We start from the raw sequence: 14374 nt of genomic DNA, 5'->3' as shown, positions 1-14374 counted from the left end.
GGGGAATCCTGAAAGTAGATCTGTGGCTCTAGTGGTAGAGCATTAGCTTTGAGCAGAAAAGCTCAGGGACAGCACCCTGGCCCTGAGTTCAAGCCCCAGGCTGGCAAAAAACAAAATAAAACTTCTGGTATCACTCAAGTTAGTTTCCTAGTAGCTTTAGTGTTTAAAGGACGGCAAAATGCTTTATCATATCCTTTAAATTTATACAACTCATGCTTCATTAAAGGCTTAACTAACAGTTTAATATAAAAAGAGAAATGAACACAGCGATGTTTCTGAGTCACAGGAGTTTAAGGGAGGAGAGAGCTTGTTTTCCTGGCACAAGAGCAGTGCCTGGCGGCTGGGGCTGCTCCTAAGGAGCCGGCACTTGAGGAGTTGACCTGCTGGTTGGAGCTGGGCAGGACACATTGATAAGCCTTAAAGACACGCATGGTTTCTTGTTACCCACAGGATCCGACAGCTGCCTGAGTAGGAAGGGTTACAGGCGAGAGCCTCCACCATTCTCTGATTTTAAAGACAGCTCCCACAAATGATGAACACACAACGTCTCAAGATCTTATTTATATGGCAGGAGCACGGAAGAAGGAGACTAGAAGAGGGACTGGTGCCTACCTGAGATTCCATAGCATGCTCTCACCCTTCAAGAGGGGCTGAGGAAGGTCTCCACAGCCCTTAAATTGGGTGTGGTTATTCCTCCACAACAAACTAGGGTTCTCCTTGAAACGTTGTTAAACCTGATAGTCGTACAGAGTGGACATGTTAACACTGGCCTCTCTGCTGCTGTCAGGAGGGAGGCCTGGCTGCATTTGAGCCCTCTCCCCAGACCTTGGCCACGTGGTGCCTTTGAGCTTTTGTCTCATGTTCCAGAGGCACGGCTGCAGGCCCAGGAGGTCCTAAATTGGAAAGACTTTTCATTTATCCCCCAGACTGCCCAGCACACTTTGGGCTTTATATATTGGGACTCAAGGATCCAGTAAATAGTATATTACTATGGATAGGTGAAAGATCTCACACTACAGGCTACTAAGAATTGGGAGAGGATGGCATATATAATTATAATTTTGTTTTTATTTAAATTCATGCCTAAAGGACTTGTGTCATTTTGGGGAAAAATACTAATTTACAAGAAAACTTTTATGTTTTACCCAAGGTAATACAGCCAGGATTCTGGTGGCGGAATCCAAGCTGGAAGTCAGGTGTCTTGGCTTACATCACACTGTGCGTCAGATTGTAGCAGAGCTGTGCTGAATTTCAGGATTACTGACTTAAACTGGGATTTAAAGGAACCTCATGCTTTCTAGCCTGGTCCAGAGACCCTGTCATTACCCCCCTGCTGTGGTGGGTGGGAGGTTGGACAGGTCACCCTAGCTCATCAGCAAGGCCGAGGAGTGCTTCTGGGAGCCTCCTCACAGCTGGCAGCCAAACCTTCCAGCTGGGGCTGGTGGGGTAAACCCTGGGACTGCGGGTCAGCGCCTGAAGGATCCTGCCTAGGGGAGCCAATTTTATTTGTATTTTTTTTCTTTTTAATTTTCGGATTTGTTTACTCGAAGCTCAGGTGTGAGGCAGAAAGGCATTGTTATACTTGGATCCGTGTTTGCAGTCTGGTCCTGGGTCCCCATGCTCACAGTCTGATTTTGGGGTCCTGAGTTCTCAGACTAATCCTTAGTCCCATGCTTATAACCTAGTCTTTTGTGTGGGGAGGGGTACTGGAACTTGAACTCAGGGCCTGAGTGCTCTCCCTTAGTTTTTTTGGTCAAAGATGGTACTGGATGACTTGAATCACAGCTCTACTTCCAGGCTTTTGTTGAGTCTCACAGGCTTTCCTTCCTAGGCTGGTTTTGAACTGTGATCCTCATATCTTAGTCTCCTGAGTATCTAGGATTACAGTCCTGAGCCATCAGTGCTTGACTGACACAGAGTGGTCTTGAGTCCTGTTCTTGTAGTCTGGTCCAAGGTCTCTGTGCTTGTAACCTGGTCCAGGATTTATTTTTGTGCTTGTAGTCTGGTTCAGGGTCATTATTCTTGTTGTCTGGTTCAGGGTCTCTGTGATTGTAATCTGGTCCAGGGTCTCTGTGCTTATAGACTAGTCCTTGAAGCTATGTTCACAGCCTGATCCTGAGTTCACACGCTTGTAACCTGGTCCTGGCTGTGACCCACCATACTCTTCTAAGGCCTGATTCCTATAGAAAAGGAAGGAAAAGGGTTGAGATGATCTTTATGGTTTCTTAATGCATTATAAGTTTTATACATTTTTATGTGTGTCGTCAGTGACTTTGGCTTGTCACAGGGAAGTTTAACTTTAAACATTAACTGTTAAGTTCAATATTACATGTTTTAACATTGGATTTTCAAGCTGTATGAGTCTGATCTTCATGATAAATGACAATTGCCTTTTTTTGTGTATGTGTGATGGTCCTGGGGCTTAGGACTTGGGCATTGTTTCTGAGGTTTTTGCTCAAGCTAGCACTCTAATCACTTGAGCCATAGTTCTACTTTCTGCTTTTTGGTGGTTAATTGAAGGTAAGACTATTACAGACTTCCCTATGTGAGCTGGAGTGAACTGAGATCCTCAGTGGCTAGGATTACAGGTGTGAAACACCTGCACCTGGCTGATTAATGCCTTCTTAAAAATCAGATTTGGTGTGCATAGTTCATAGTATGCAGAAGGCCTGCCTGCCATCTTCCTACCTGCTGTCCTGTGCTGAGGGTCTCTGCCATCTTCCTACCTGCTGTCCTGTGCTGAGGGTCTCTGACTATCTTCCTACCTGCTGTCCTGTGCTGAGGGTCTCTGAGCATCTTCCTACCTGCTGTCCTGTGCTGAGGGTCTCTGCCATCTTCCTACCTGCTGTCCTGTGCTGAGGGTCTCTGACTATCTTCCTACCTGCTGTCCTGTGCTGAGGGTCTCTGAGCATCTTCCTACCTGCTGTCCTGTGCTGAGGGTCTCTTGAGCACTCGGGATCTGCACTTAACCTAACCCTGCAGAGCTTTCTCTGTTGTGTTTCCTTTGAAGCTTGCCTGTATCTACATCAGTTTTTTCAACTAAGTTGCCCTTGGTGCTTCAGGATGGTGCTCTGAGCACAGAGCATTTAGGATGCTCCTGCAGCTAGGACCTGCCTCCTAGCTGGCCTGTCACCCCACAGCCATCCATGTGGAGGAGGGCGCACAGGCCGGGGTGTGGGCTGCAGACGGTGCTGTGGAGACACCGTGGGAGGAGGGCCATGGCCATCCTTTGAGCCTTGGTTTCTTTACCTGTAGGTTTTTTATTAGAGTCTTATAGATTAAAGCAACTGAAATAAGTAAATACTTAACATAATGCCTGGAGCATTGTATCAGGTGTTTTTACTGTTTTTTTTTTTTGGGTCCGGTCATGGGCTCTGAACTCTGGGCCTGGGTGCTGTCCCTCAGCTCTTCAGCTCAAGGCTAGCGCTCTACCACTTGAGCTACAGCGCCACTTCCGGCTTTTTTTTTTCTTATGTGGTGCTGAGGAATCGAACCCAGGGCCTTGAGCATGCAAGGCAAGCGCTCTACCACTGAGCCACCTTCCCAGCCCCTGTTTTTGTTGTTTTGCTTTTGGCAGTTGATACCTCACCATTCTGTGTGCGTGTGTGTGTGTGTGTGTGTGTGTGTGTGTGTGTGTGTGTGCGTGCATGTCTGTGTGTGTGTCTGTGTGTGTGTCTGTGTGTGTATTTAGTCCTCTTTTTGGCAGTTCTGGAGTTTGAACTGAGGACTTCATGCTTGCTGGCCAGGTACTCTGCTGCTTGACCCATGAATATCTCTGGCCCTTTTTGCTGTGGTTATTTTTTTGTTGGTCGTGGGGCTTGAACTCTGGGCCTGGGTGCTGTCCCTCAGCTCTTCAGCTCAAGGCTAGCACTCTACCACTTGAGTTACAGCACCACGTTTGGGTTTTCTAGTGGTTTATTGGAGATAAGAGTTTCACGGACTTTCCTGCCAGGACTGGCTTTGAACCGTGATCCTCAGCTCTCAGCCTCCTGAGTAGCTAGGATTACAGGTGTGAGCCACCAGCACTTGGCTGTGGTTATTATTATTATTATTATTTTTTGGGTCCAGTTGTGAGGCCTGAACTCTGGGTCTGGGTGCTGTCCCTCAGCTCTTCAGCTCAAGGCTAGCGCTCTACCACTTGAGCCACAGCACCACTTCCGGCTTTTTTCTTTTTGCTTATGTGGTGCTGAGGAATCGAACGCAGGGCCTCGAGCATGCAAGGCAAGCGCTCTACCACTGAGCCATCTTCCCAGCCCGGCTGTGGTTATTTTTGAGATAGACGGTTGCTTTTTTTTTTTCCTGGCCAGCCAAGATGGTGCTCTTCTTACTTATATTTCCCACCATAGCTGGGATGACAGATGTTTACTATCATGCCGAGATTTTTCTGTTGAGATGGAATCATGCTTCTCTCTCTCTTGTTCAGGCTGGTCTGGAACTGCAGTCCTCCCAGTCTCTGCCTCCTGTTCTGTGTGACTGGGATGACTGCACTCAGCTTTTGGCTGAGATGGGATCTCTTGAATATTTTTCTCAGGCTGGCCTTCGGCTCAGTCCTATCAGTCTTCTCCCAAATAGCCAGAATTGTAGGGTGCACCACTGGTGCTCAGCCCTCGCCATCCTTTTTGAACATAGCTCTGTTGGATATTTCATGAAGACGTGAGTCAGGGACCTGGGACTCCACTGTGAGTAAGGTATGCAGGAGAGCTGGAACCCACGCACATCGCGTTTAGAGGTGAAGGTTAGGAGACATGTATGAGGCGCTGTGGATGTGGGCTCTTCCCATTTCCGGTCACCTGACTGCCCATGGGTCTCCCCATTTTTGCTGAGCTGGATGCCTGGGGTCTCCTCACTTCTGCTGAGCTGGCTGTCTGTGGGTTTGGTAGGTGAAGGAGGGACGTGGGGCCAGGTCATTCAGTCTGAGTGGGAAGCATTTGCTCCACAAGAGAAGGCGGGATGTGGTGAGAAGCAAGGCGCGCCTTGGGGAGCACAGGACGGGCCGTGGAAGCCAGGAAGCCTGTGGCGGGGACGGGGACGCGCAGCGCTCAGCTGTGCGGGCGCTGCCCCCATGGCGGGGACGGGGACGCGCAGCGCTCAGCTGTGCGGGCGCTGCCCCCATGGCGGGGACGGGGGACACGCAGTGCTCAGCTGTGCGGGCGCTGCGCCCGTGGCGGGGACGGGGCACGCGCAGTGCTCAGCTGTGCGGGCGCTGCGCCCGTGGCGGGGACGGGGCACGCGCAGTGCTCAGCTGTGCGGGCGCTGCCCCCATGGCGGGGACGGGGACGCGCAGTGCTCAGCTGTGCGGGCGCTGCCCCGGTGGCGGGCACGCGCAGTGCTCAGCTGTGCGGGCGCTGCGCCCGTGGCGGGGACGCGCAGCGCTCAGCTGTGCGGGCGCTGCGCCCGTGGCGGGGACGCGCAGCGCTCAGCTGTGCGGGCGCTGCCCCGGTGGCGGGGACGCGCAGCGCTCAGCTGTGCGGGCGCTGCGCCCGTGGCGGGGACGCGCAGCGCTCAGCTGTGCGGGCGCTGCGCCCGTGGCGGGGACGCGCAGCGCTCAGCTGTGCGGGCGCTGCGCCCGTGGCGGGGACGCGCAGCGCTCAGCTGTGCGGGCGCTGCGCCCGTGGCGGGGACGCGCAGCGCTCAGCTGTGCGGGCGCTGCGCCCGTGGCGGGGACGCGCAGCGCTCAGCTGTGCGGGCGCTGCGCCCGTGGCGGGCAGGCAGAGTCAGCAGACGCCGCAGGCCCGCCGCGCAGCGCCTGCCTCTGAGGGTGTTTCAGAGATGTGGCACAGCGGCCGTTAATGCATTCTTTTTTCAGTGTTAATGGATTTCTAATAATGGCAAATTTGTCAAATACTGAAAGAAAAAATTCTCCAAAAACATAAAAATTATTTCTGACTGTGTATATACTGCCTTTTGGTCCGTGTTCATGTGCGATGTTTTATGTAATTGCCTACAGTTTTATGCCTACGTTTTTAAAGCTGCTCGGTCTCATATCACTTTTTGTATTTATACTTCTTAAAGGTACATGCTATTCTATAGTATGTTCTTTCAGCTCAATCTGTGTGGTAGGCTTAAGTAATCAAATTATCCTTTCATAGTGGCCTGGCTTTAAGCCCCATGTGGAGGGGGCCACAGGAGGGACAGCCCGGGAACAGCGTGGCTGCTGTGCGCTCAGCCTGCGTTAGTATTCCAGTCCGTGGGGGGCCGCAGTCTTCCTCCTGTCCTGTGGTTGGTGGACACCTGGCTTTGCCACCTGCACTGTCCTGAGGAAGTCTCCTGTGACGCTCATCCTCTTCCATGTTCAGATTTGTCTGGTGGGATCACGTGGGATCCCTGGGTCATAGGATGTGTACATGTGTATCTGTCCTAAACCTTAATAGTTTCCTCTATAATCACTCATCACTTGACGCTTTCTTCATTTTTAAACATTTGACGTTTTTAAGACATGTGACAGGATCACTGGTCACGGAGGAAGGTGACTTGAGATACAGTGTCCTTGGGTGTGGAGGTGAAATGAAGCAGTAAACCCACTGTGCAACCAATGGCCCCCTGGTTCTTTGCTCAGGTGTGTGCTTTGTGAGCGAGCAGCTGTCCTCCAGGAGTGCAGGAAGTAGTGCCCTGATGATAGCTGGAGGGTCTCCCTGCAAAATCTGGGGATGACCTGTCTGTGTTAGGCCAGGCATTGCAGTAGGCCGGTGTCCTGGGCAGGCCTGAACAATGCCTCACCCAGCTCTGGGGCTGTGGCTGGCTTCCAGTTCACGGTGATGACAGTGTGTGCAGAGCGTGGACCTCTGCAGTCCTCCTGGTGAGGGTGGACCTCCGCAGTCCTCCTCGGGAGCGTGAACCTCCGCATGTCCTCCTCGGGACCGTGGACCTCCACAGTCCTCCTCGGGAGCACGGACCTCCGCAGTCCTCCTCGGGAGCGTGGACCTCCGCAGTTCTCCTCGGGAGCGTGGACCTCTGCAGTCCTCCTGAGGGTGGACCTCCGCAGTCCTCCTGAGGGTGGACCTCCGCAGTCCTCCTGAGGGTGGACCTCCGCAGTCCTCCTGAGGGTGGACCTCGGCAGTCCTCCTGAGGGTGGACCTCTGCAGTCCTCCTCGGGAGCGTGGACCTCTGCAGTCCTCCTGAGGGTGGACCTCGGCAGTCCTCCTCGGGAGCGTGGACCTCCGCAGTTCTCCTCGGGACCTTGGACCTCCGCAGTCTTCCTCATGAACCCTCCACAGTCCTCCTTGGGAGCATGGAACTCTCTATTACTTGAGCCACAGCTCCACTTCCAGCGTGTTTGCTTGTTTATTGGAGATAGTAGTCTCTCTTTTTTTAACTTGCATACAGATGTTTTTTAAAAATTAATTTACTGTTATTATGGAGAAGATGTTCAGAGGGATTACAGTTCAATGAGTCATACAGTGTCTTCTGTTCCCTCGCTCTCTCCCAGTCCTTCCCTCCCGTCTCCACCCACCGCTTGCACAGTTCACTTTCATCAGTGTCCAGTGAGCTCCACTGCTGTACTTTCTCATCCATTTCCCCTCAAGTTCTGTATCTTCCCCCCAGCCCTTCTGAAGATAGACGTTTAATACGCCATGCATAGGTGAAGAATAATCACAAACTAAAAAAAGGGAAAAAAGTTCAATAATAGTCTCTTGGATTTTTCTGTCAGCTGGCTTTGAACCACAGTCCTCAGATCTCAGCCTCTTGAATAGCTAGAATTACAGAGGTGAGCCATCAGCCTGGCCCATGATTATTTTCTTAGTATAATTTTACCTGTAGAAGAATTATGCTTTCTCATTGCTTTGAATATTGATAGGAGTGTAAATTTGGAAATCATTGTAATTTCTTTTTTTTGTTGTTTTTTTTGTTACGGTCGTGGGGCCTGAACTCAGCCTGGGCGCTGTCCCTCAGCTCTTCAGCTCAAGGCTAGCGCTCTACCACTTGAGCCACAGCACCACTTCCAGGTTTTTTCTTTTTGCTTATGTGGTGCAGAGGAATCGAACCCAGGGCCTCATGCATGCAAGGCAAGTGCTCTACCACTGAGCCACCTTCCCAGCCCCAAATCATTGTAATTTCTATAACAAATATCCAGAAAGATATATAGATATCATATTTAATCTTTTTACTTAGTAACCTAAATTTAATTACATTGTAATATAAATGACCATAAGCATTTACATATGTTGGCCTTATTTATTTTTTTGCCAGTCCTGGGGCATTGTCTGGGCACTGTCCGTGAGCTTCTTTTGCTCAAGGCTAGCACTCTACCACTTGAGCCACAGTGCTACTTCTGACTTTTCCTGTGTATATGGCACTGAGGAATCGAACCCTGGGCTTCATGCATGCTAGGCAAGCACTATGCCACTTACTCACATTCTCAGCCCCTGGCTTCATTTTCAAAAGGAATTAAAATGTGTTAAAATAGTCTTCCCATCTTAGTCACTTCTAACCTGAGGAAAAGAAGCTGACTGGAAAGCAAAACAAGCTCTGGGGGTAAGGTAGCAGTGGGAGGGGGAGGGCTAAGAAAGAGGGAGAATGAGGATGAATGTGGTCCAGGTAGTTTGTTTGCAGGTATGAAAATAGAACAGTGAAACCTGTCAAATGGTTTTAGAAGTGAGAAGAGTAAGGTAGAATGATGAGGCAAGGTGATTTGGATACATAATTTAGCAGTGTAGAAATGTTACATTGAAACCCCTTTGTACAAGGAATGCATGATAAATAAGCAAGCATAGGTCAAGCAGATAACAAATGTTTTAAAACACATTACCTTCTCATCTTAGTCACTTCTTTTTATCTTTTTTTTTGTTTTTGCTGGTCATGGGGCCTGAACTCTGGGCCTGGGCGCTGCCCCTCAGCTCTTCAGCTCAAGGCGAGTACTCTTCCACGTGAGCCACAGCGCCACTTTCAGCTTTTTCTGCTTATGTGGTGCTGAGGAATCGAACCCAGGGGGCTGGGAAGGTGGCTCATCTTAGTCACTTCTGACTTGCACCTTAAAGTTTTGAAACTTGTTATTACTAAGGTGATGTATAGAGGGGTTACAAGTTATACAAGTCAGGTAGAGAGTTCATTTCTTCTTGGACAGTGTCACCCCTTGCCTCCCAGTTTGTCCCTCCTGTTCCCACCTGCATGTGTATAGCTCATTTTCAACATCGAGTCTAGAGAGTACCATTTGTTCACCCTTTGTCCCTCCATTTCGGTGCCACTGTCTTACCTTCCCAAGGACAGAAAAAGGAACAAATAAAACATGAATAAAATAAAACAACAAAGGAAAAAACCCTCCTTTCTATTTCTTGGAGCTCATTTTGATAAATATTAATTAATTAATTGATTTATGCTGGTCGTGGGGCTTGAACTCTGGGCCTGGACGCTGTCCCTGCGCTCTTCAGCTCAAGGCAAGGGTTCTACCGCTTGAGCCACAGTGCTACTTCCGGTTTTCTAGTGGTTTATTGGAGATAAGAGTCTCACGGGGTGGGGGGGGATAGTGGCGGAGGGGTGGGGGTGGGGAAGGGCTGGGAAAGTGTCTCAGTGATAAAGCACTTGCCTTGCATGCATGAGGCCCTGGGTTCGATTCCTCAGCACCACATAACCAGAAAAAAAGAAGGCGGAAGTGGCGCTATGGTAGAGTGCTAGCCTTGAGCTGAAGAGCTGAGGGACAGCACCCAGGCCCAGAGTTCAGGCCCATGACCACGCCCCCTCCCCCCCAAAAAAGAAAAAAAAGTCTCATAGACTTTCCTGCCCGGGCTGGCTTTGAACCGCGATCCTCAGATCTCAGCCTCCTGAGTAGCTAGAATTAAAGGTGTGAGCCACTGGCGCCTGGCTAGATAAATATTATATATGGCCACAGGCACACAGGCCTTGTGCCTTTGTGTTCCTCCCCTAAGACTGTCCTCCTGTGGTCTCACTGTGTGTGGATGTCTAGAGTCCTGTATATTTTAGATCCCAGTGTATTTTAGATTTGTGTTTCCTTTATAGCGGGAGATGATGAGCATTTCCTCATGTGTTTCTTTGTCATTTTACCTCTTCTGAGACGTCTCTCATCTTCGTTGCCCATTCAGTGACTGGTTTGTTAGCTTTGGGAGGGGTTAGTTTCTTGAGTTCCTTGTATACTTTGAATATTAGACCTTTGTCATATATACTGCTGGTAAAGATCTCCTCCCAGTCTGTTGACTGTCTTTCTTTTTTCTTTTTATCTTTGTTGTTGTTGTTGTTGTCTGTCTTTCTAATTTTCTATGTCCTCTGCTGTGCAGAAACTTTGTATTTTGAATATATTTTTTTTTTTTGGGGGGGGGGGGTCCAGTCGTGGGGCCTGAACTCTGGGCCTGGGCGCTGTCCCTCAGCTCTTCAGCTCAAGGCTAGCACTCTACCAGTTGAGCCACAGCACCACTTCCGGCTTTTTGCTTATGTGGTGCTGGGGAATCGAACCCAGGGCCTCATGCATGCAAGGCAAGCGCTCTATCACTGAGCCACCTTCCCAGCCCCAGAAACTTTGTATTTTGATGTAATCCCATTGTTCAAGTCTCTCGCTTATCTGCTGTGTCTCTGGGATTCTTTTAAAAAAGTTTTGCCTTTGCCTATAAGTTCAACTGTTTCTCCTATTTCCTCTTGCAATAATTTCAGAGCTTTAGGTCAGACATTGAGGTCTTTGATCAACTTCCTTCCTTCCTTTATTTCTTTATTTCTTTCTGCCTGTACTGGGGCTTGAAGTCAGGGCCTTGATTGACTTTTTCTTTCAATACTGGTGTTATATACTTAAGCCATGCCTTCAGTTTTGGTTTTTTGCTAGTCAATCAGAGATATGGGTTTCAGGAATTTCTCTTTCCAGGCTGGCTACAAACACAATCTACAAATAGGAGCCAGGTGGGAGCTGGGCAACAGAGGCCATGTTATGTAAGCTTACCATGTAAAACCCTGCACAGGGGGACGTTGGAGAGACAGGAGTAGGCATCAGACTGCAGGAGTGTTATAATGCTACTGTAAGTATCGTAGTGGAAGCTGCTTCTGCTTTGAAATACGTGTTTGATTCTTCTTGTGACCATGAAGCTTTTTTTACAATACCAAGCAACTGAGACCCTGATATGACCCTTTTTTCTTTGTAGATTCACATCATAGATTTCGATGATGAAAATAACATTATAAATAAAAATGTTCTCCTCCATCAAGTGGGTGAGATCTGGCATATCAGTGCCAGCCCCGCAGATAAAGGTGTGCTGGCAACCTGCTACAACAAGAGTAAGTGTGGCTTTATTTGGTACTTGTTCACCCCTTGGGCTGAGATGTCAGGCTGATCTTGTATGGCTCATAGGTCAACGCAGATTTGTACAACCTGACTGTCGATGAGGGTGGGGCCCACAGGAGAAGCTGTGGGCGTGAGTGGATGCTGAGGGTGTCCTTGGACGCAGACTGGGATCTTAGCTGGGTCTATGAGTGGGCAACCTGGGTTCGAGGGTGTGTTAGCTCATGCCTTTTATGTATGTATGTCACGTGGGTGTGGCACATGCGCTCCCACATTCCCCGTGTGTGTCATGTGTGGGTGTGCTGTGCATGATCACACCATCTCTGCATATGTCATATGTGTATGCTGTGTGTGCTCATACTGTCCCTGTGTGTGTGATATATGCTGTGATCTGTGTGTGCTCACACTGTCTTGTATGTGTGTCATAGTGGGTGTTCCGTGTGTGCTTACTGTCAGTGTGTGTGTCATGTGTATGTGATCTGTGTGTGCTCACACTGTCTTGTATGTGTGTCATAGTGGGTGTTCCGTGTGTGCTTACTGTCAGTGTGTGTGTCATGTGTATGTGATCTGTGTGTGCTCACACTGTCTTGTATGTGTGTCATAGTGGGTGTTCTGTGTGTGCTCACTGTCTGTCTGTGTGTCATGTGTATGTGATCTGTGTGTGCTCACACTGTCTTGTATGTGTATATAGTGGGTGTTCCGTGTGTGCTCACTGTCTGTCTATGTGTCATGTGTATGTGATCTGTGTGTGCTCAGACTGTCTTGTATGTGTGTCATAGTGGGTGTTCCGTGTGTGCTCACTGTCTGTGTGTCATGTGTATGTGATCTGTGTGTGCTCACACTGTCTTGTATGTGTGTCATAGTGGGTGTTCCGTGTGTGCTTACTGTCAGTGTGTGTGTCATGTGTATGTGATCTGTGTGTGCTCACACTGTCTTGTATGTGTGTCATAGTGGGTGTTCTGTGTGTGCTCACTGTCTGTGTGTGTGTCATGTGTATGTGATCTGTGTGTGCTCACACTGTCTTGTATGTGTGTCATAGTGGGTGTTCTGTGTGTGCTCACTGTCTGTGTGTGTGTCATGTGTATGTGATCTGTGTGTGCTCACACTGTCTTGTATGTGTATATAGTGGGTGTTCCGTGTGTGCTCACTGTCTGTCTATGTGTCATGTGTATGTGATCTGTGTGTGCTCACACTGTCTTGTATGTGTGTCATAGTGGGTGTTCAGTGTGTGCTCACTGTCTGTGTGTCATGTGTATGTGATCTGTGTGTGCTCACACTGTCTTGTATGTGTGTCATAGTGGGTGTTCCGTGTGTGCTCACTGTCTGTGTGTGTCATGTGTATGTGATCTGTGTGTGCTCACACTGTCTTGTATGTGTGTCATAGTGGGTGTTCCGTGTGTGCTCACTGTCCGTGTGTGTGTCATGTGTATGTGATCTGTGTGTGCTCACACTGTCTTGTATGTGTGTCATAGTGGGTGTTCCGTGTGTGCTCACTGTCTGTGTGTCATGTGTATGTGATCTGTGTGTGCTCACACTGTCTTGTATGTGTGTCATAGTGGGTGTTCCGTGTGTGCTCACTGTCTGTGTGTCATGTGTATGTGATCTGTGTGTGCTCACACTGTCTTGTATGTGTGTCATAGTGGGTGTTCTGTGTGTGCTCACTGTCTGTGTGTCATGTGTATGTGATCTGTATGTGCTCACACTGTCTTGTATGTGTGTCATAGTGGGTGTTCTGTGTGTGCTCACTGTCTGTGTGTGTGTCATGTGTATGTGATTTGTGTGTGCTCACACTGTCTTGTATGTGTGTCATAGTGGGTGTTCCATGTGTTCTCACTGTCTGTGTGTCTGTCATGTGTATGTGATCTGTGTGTGCTCACACTGTCTTGTATGTGTGTCATAGTGGGTGTTCCGTGTGTGCTCACTGTCTGTGTGTGTGTCATGTGTATGTGATCTGTGTGTGCTCACACTGTCCTGTATGTGTGTCATAGTGGGTGTTCTGTGTGTGCTCACTGTCTGTGTGTCATGTGTATGTGATCTGTGTGTGCTCACACTGTCTTGTATGTGTGTCATAGTGGGTGTTCTGTGTGTGCTCACTGTCTGTGTGTGTGTCATGTGTATGTGATCTGTGTGTGCTCACACTGTCTTGTATGTGTGTCATAGTGGGTGTTCCGTGTGTGCTCACTGTCTGTCTGTGTGTCATGTGTATGTGATCTGTGTGTGCTCACACTGTCTTGTATGTGTGTCATAGTGGGTGTTCTGTGTGTGCTCACTGTCTGTGTGTGTGTCATGTGTATGTGATCTGTGTGTGCTCACACTGTCTTGTATGTGTGTCATAGTGGGTGTTCTGTGTGTGCTCACTGTCTGTGTGTGTGTCATGTGTATGTGATCTGTGTGTGCTCACACTGTCTTGTATGTGTGTCATAGTGGGTGTTCCGTGTGTGCTCACTGTCTGTGTGTATGTCATGTGTATGTGATCTGTGTGTGCTCACACTGTCTTGTATGTGTGTCATAGTGGGTGTTCCGTGTGTGCTCACTGTCTGTGTGTGTGTCATGTGTATGTGATCTGTGTGTGCTCACACTGTCTTGTATGTGTGTCATAGTGGGTGTTCTGTGTGTGCTCACTGTCTGTGTGTGTGTCATGTGTATGTGATCTGTGTGTGCTCACACTGTCTTGTATGTGTGTCATAGTGGGTGTTCCGTGTGTGCTCACTGTCTGTGTGTCATGTGTATGTGATCTGTGTGTGCTCACACTGTCTTGTATGTGTGTCACATGTGGGTGTTCCGTGTGTGCTCACTGTCTGTGTGTGTGTCATGTGTATGTGATCTGTGTGTGCTCACACTGTCTTGTGTGTGTCACATGTGGGTGTTCTGTGTGTGCTCACTGTCTCTGTGTGTGATATATGCTGTGTTCTGTGTGTGCTCACACTGTCCTTGTGTGTGTGTCATGTGGGTGTGTTGTATGTGCTCACATTGTCCTTGTATGTACCATGCGTGTGTGCTGTATTCACACTGTTTGTGTATGTCTAATGTGTGGGTGTGATCTGTGTGCTCACATTGTTCCTCCTTGTATGACGTGTGTGGATATGCTACATGGCTCACACTGTCCGTGTGTGTCACGTGTGTGCACACACTATCCTGTCTGTGTGTCATGCATGGGCGTGC

At 49.0% G+C, this 14374-nt stretch overlaps 1 protein-coding gene across 2 annotated transcripts in view; it reads left to right on the top strand.

Moving 5' to 3' along the window:
- Eipr1 (EARP complex and GARP complex interacting protein 1) overlaps window positions 1–14374 on the top strand; it is a 139388-nt gene that overhangs the window by 8518 nt on the left and 116496 nt on the right. For both annotated transcript variants that reach the window (XM_042680862.1, XM_042680861.1), the window contains exon 3: window positions 11076–11208. In XM_042680862.1, coding sequence (XP_042536796.1) covers window positions 11076–11208 — 133 coding nt within the window. The remainder of the gene's footprint in view (window positions 1–11075; window positions 11209–14374) is intronic.

Source organism: Dipodomys spectabilis, unplaced genomic scaffold (assembly GCF_019054845.1).
Source record: "Dipodomys spectabilis isolate Male_0828 unplaced genomic scaffold, ASM1905484v1 ptg000066l, whole genome shotgun sequence".
Classification (NCBI taxonomy): domain Eukaryota; kingdom Metazoa; phylum Chordata; class Mammalia; order Rodentia; family Heteromyidae; genus Dipodomys; species Dipodomys spectabilis.
This window is presented reverse-complemented; position numbering and strand designations above follow the sequence as displayed.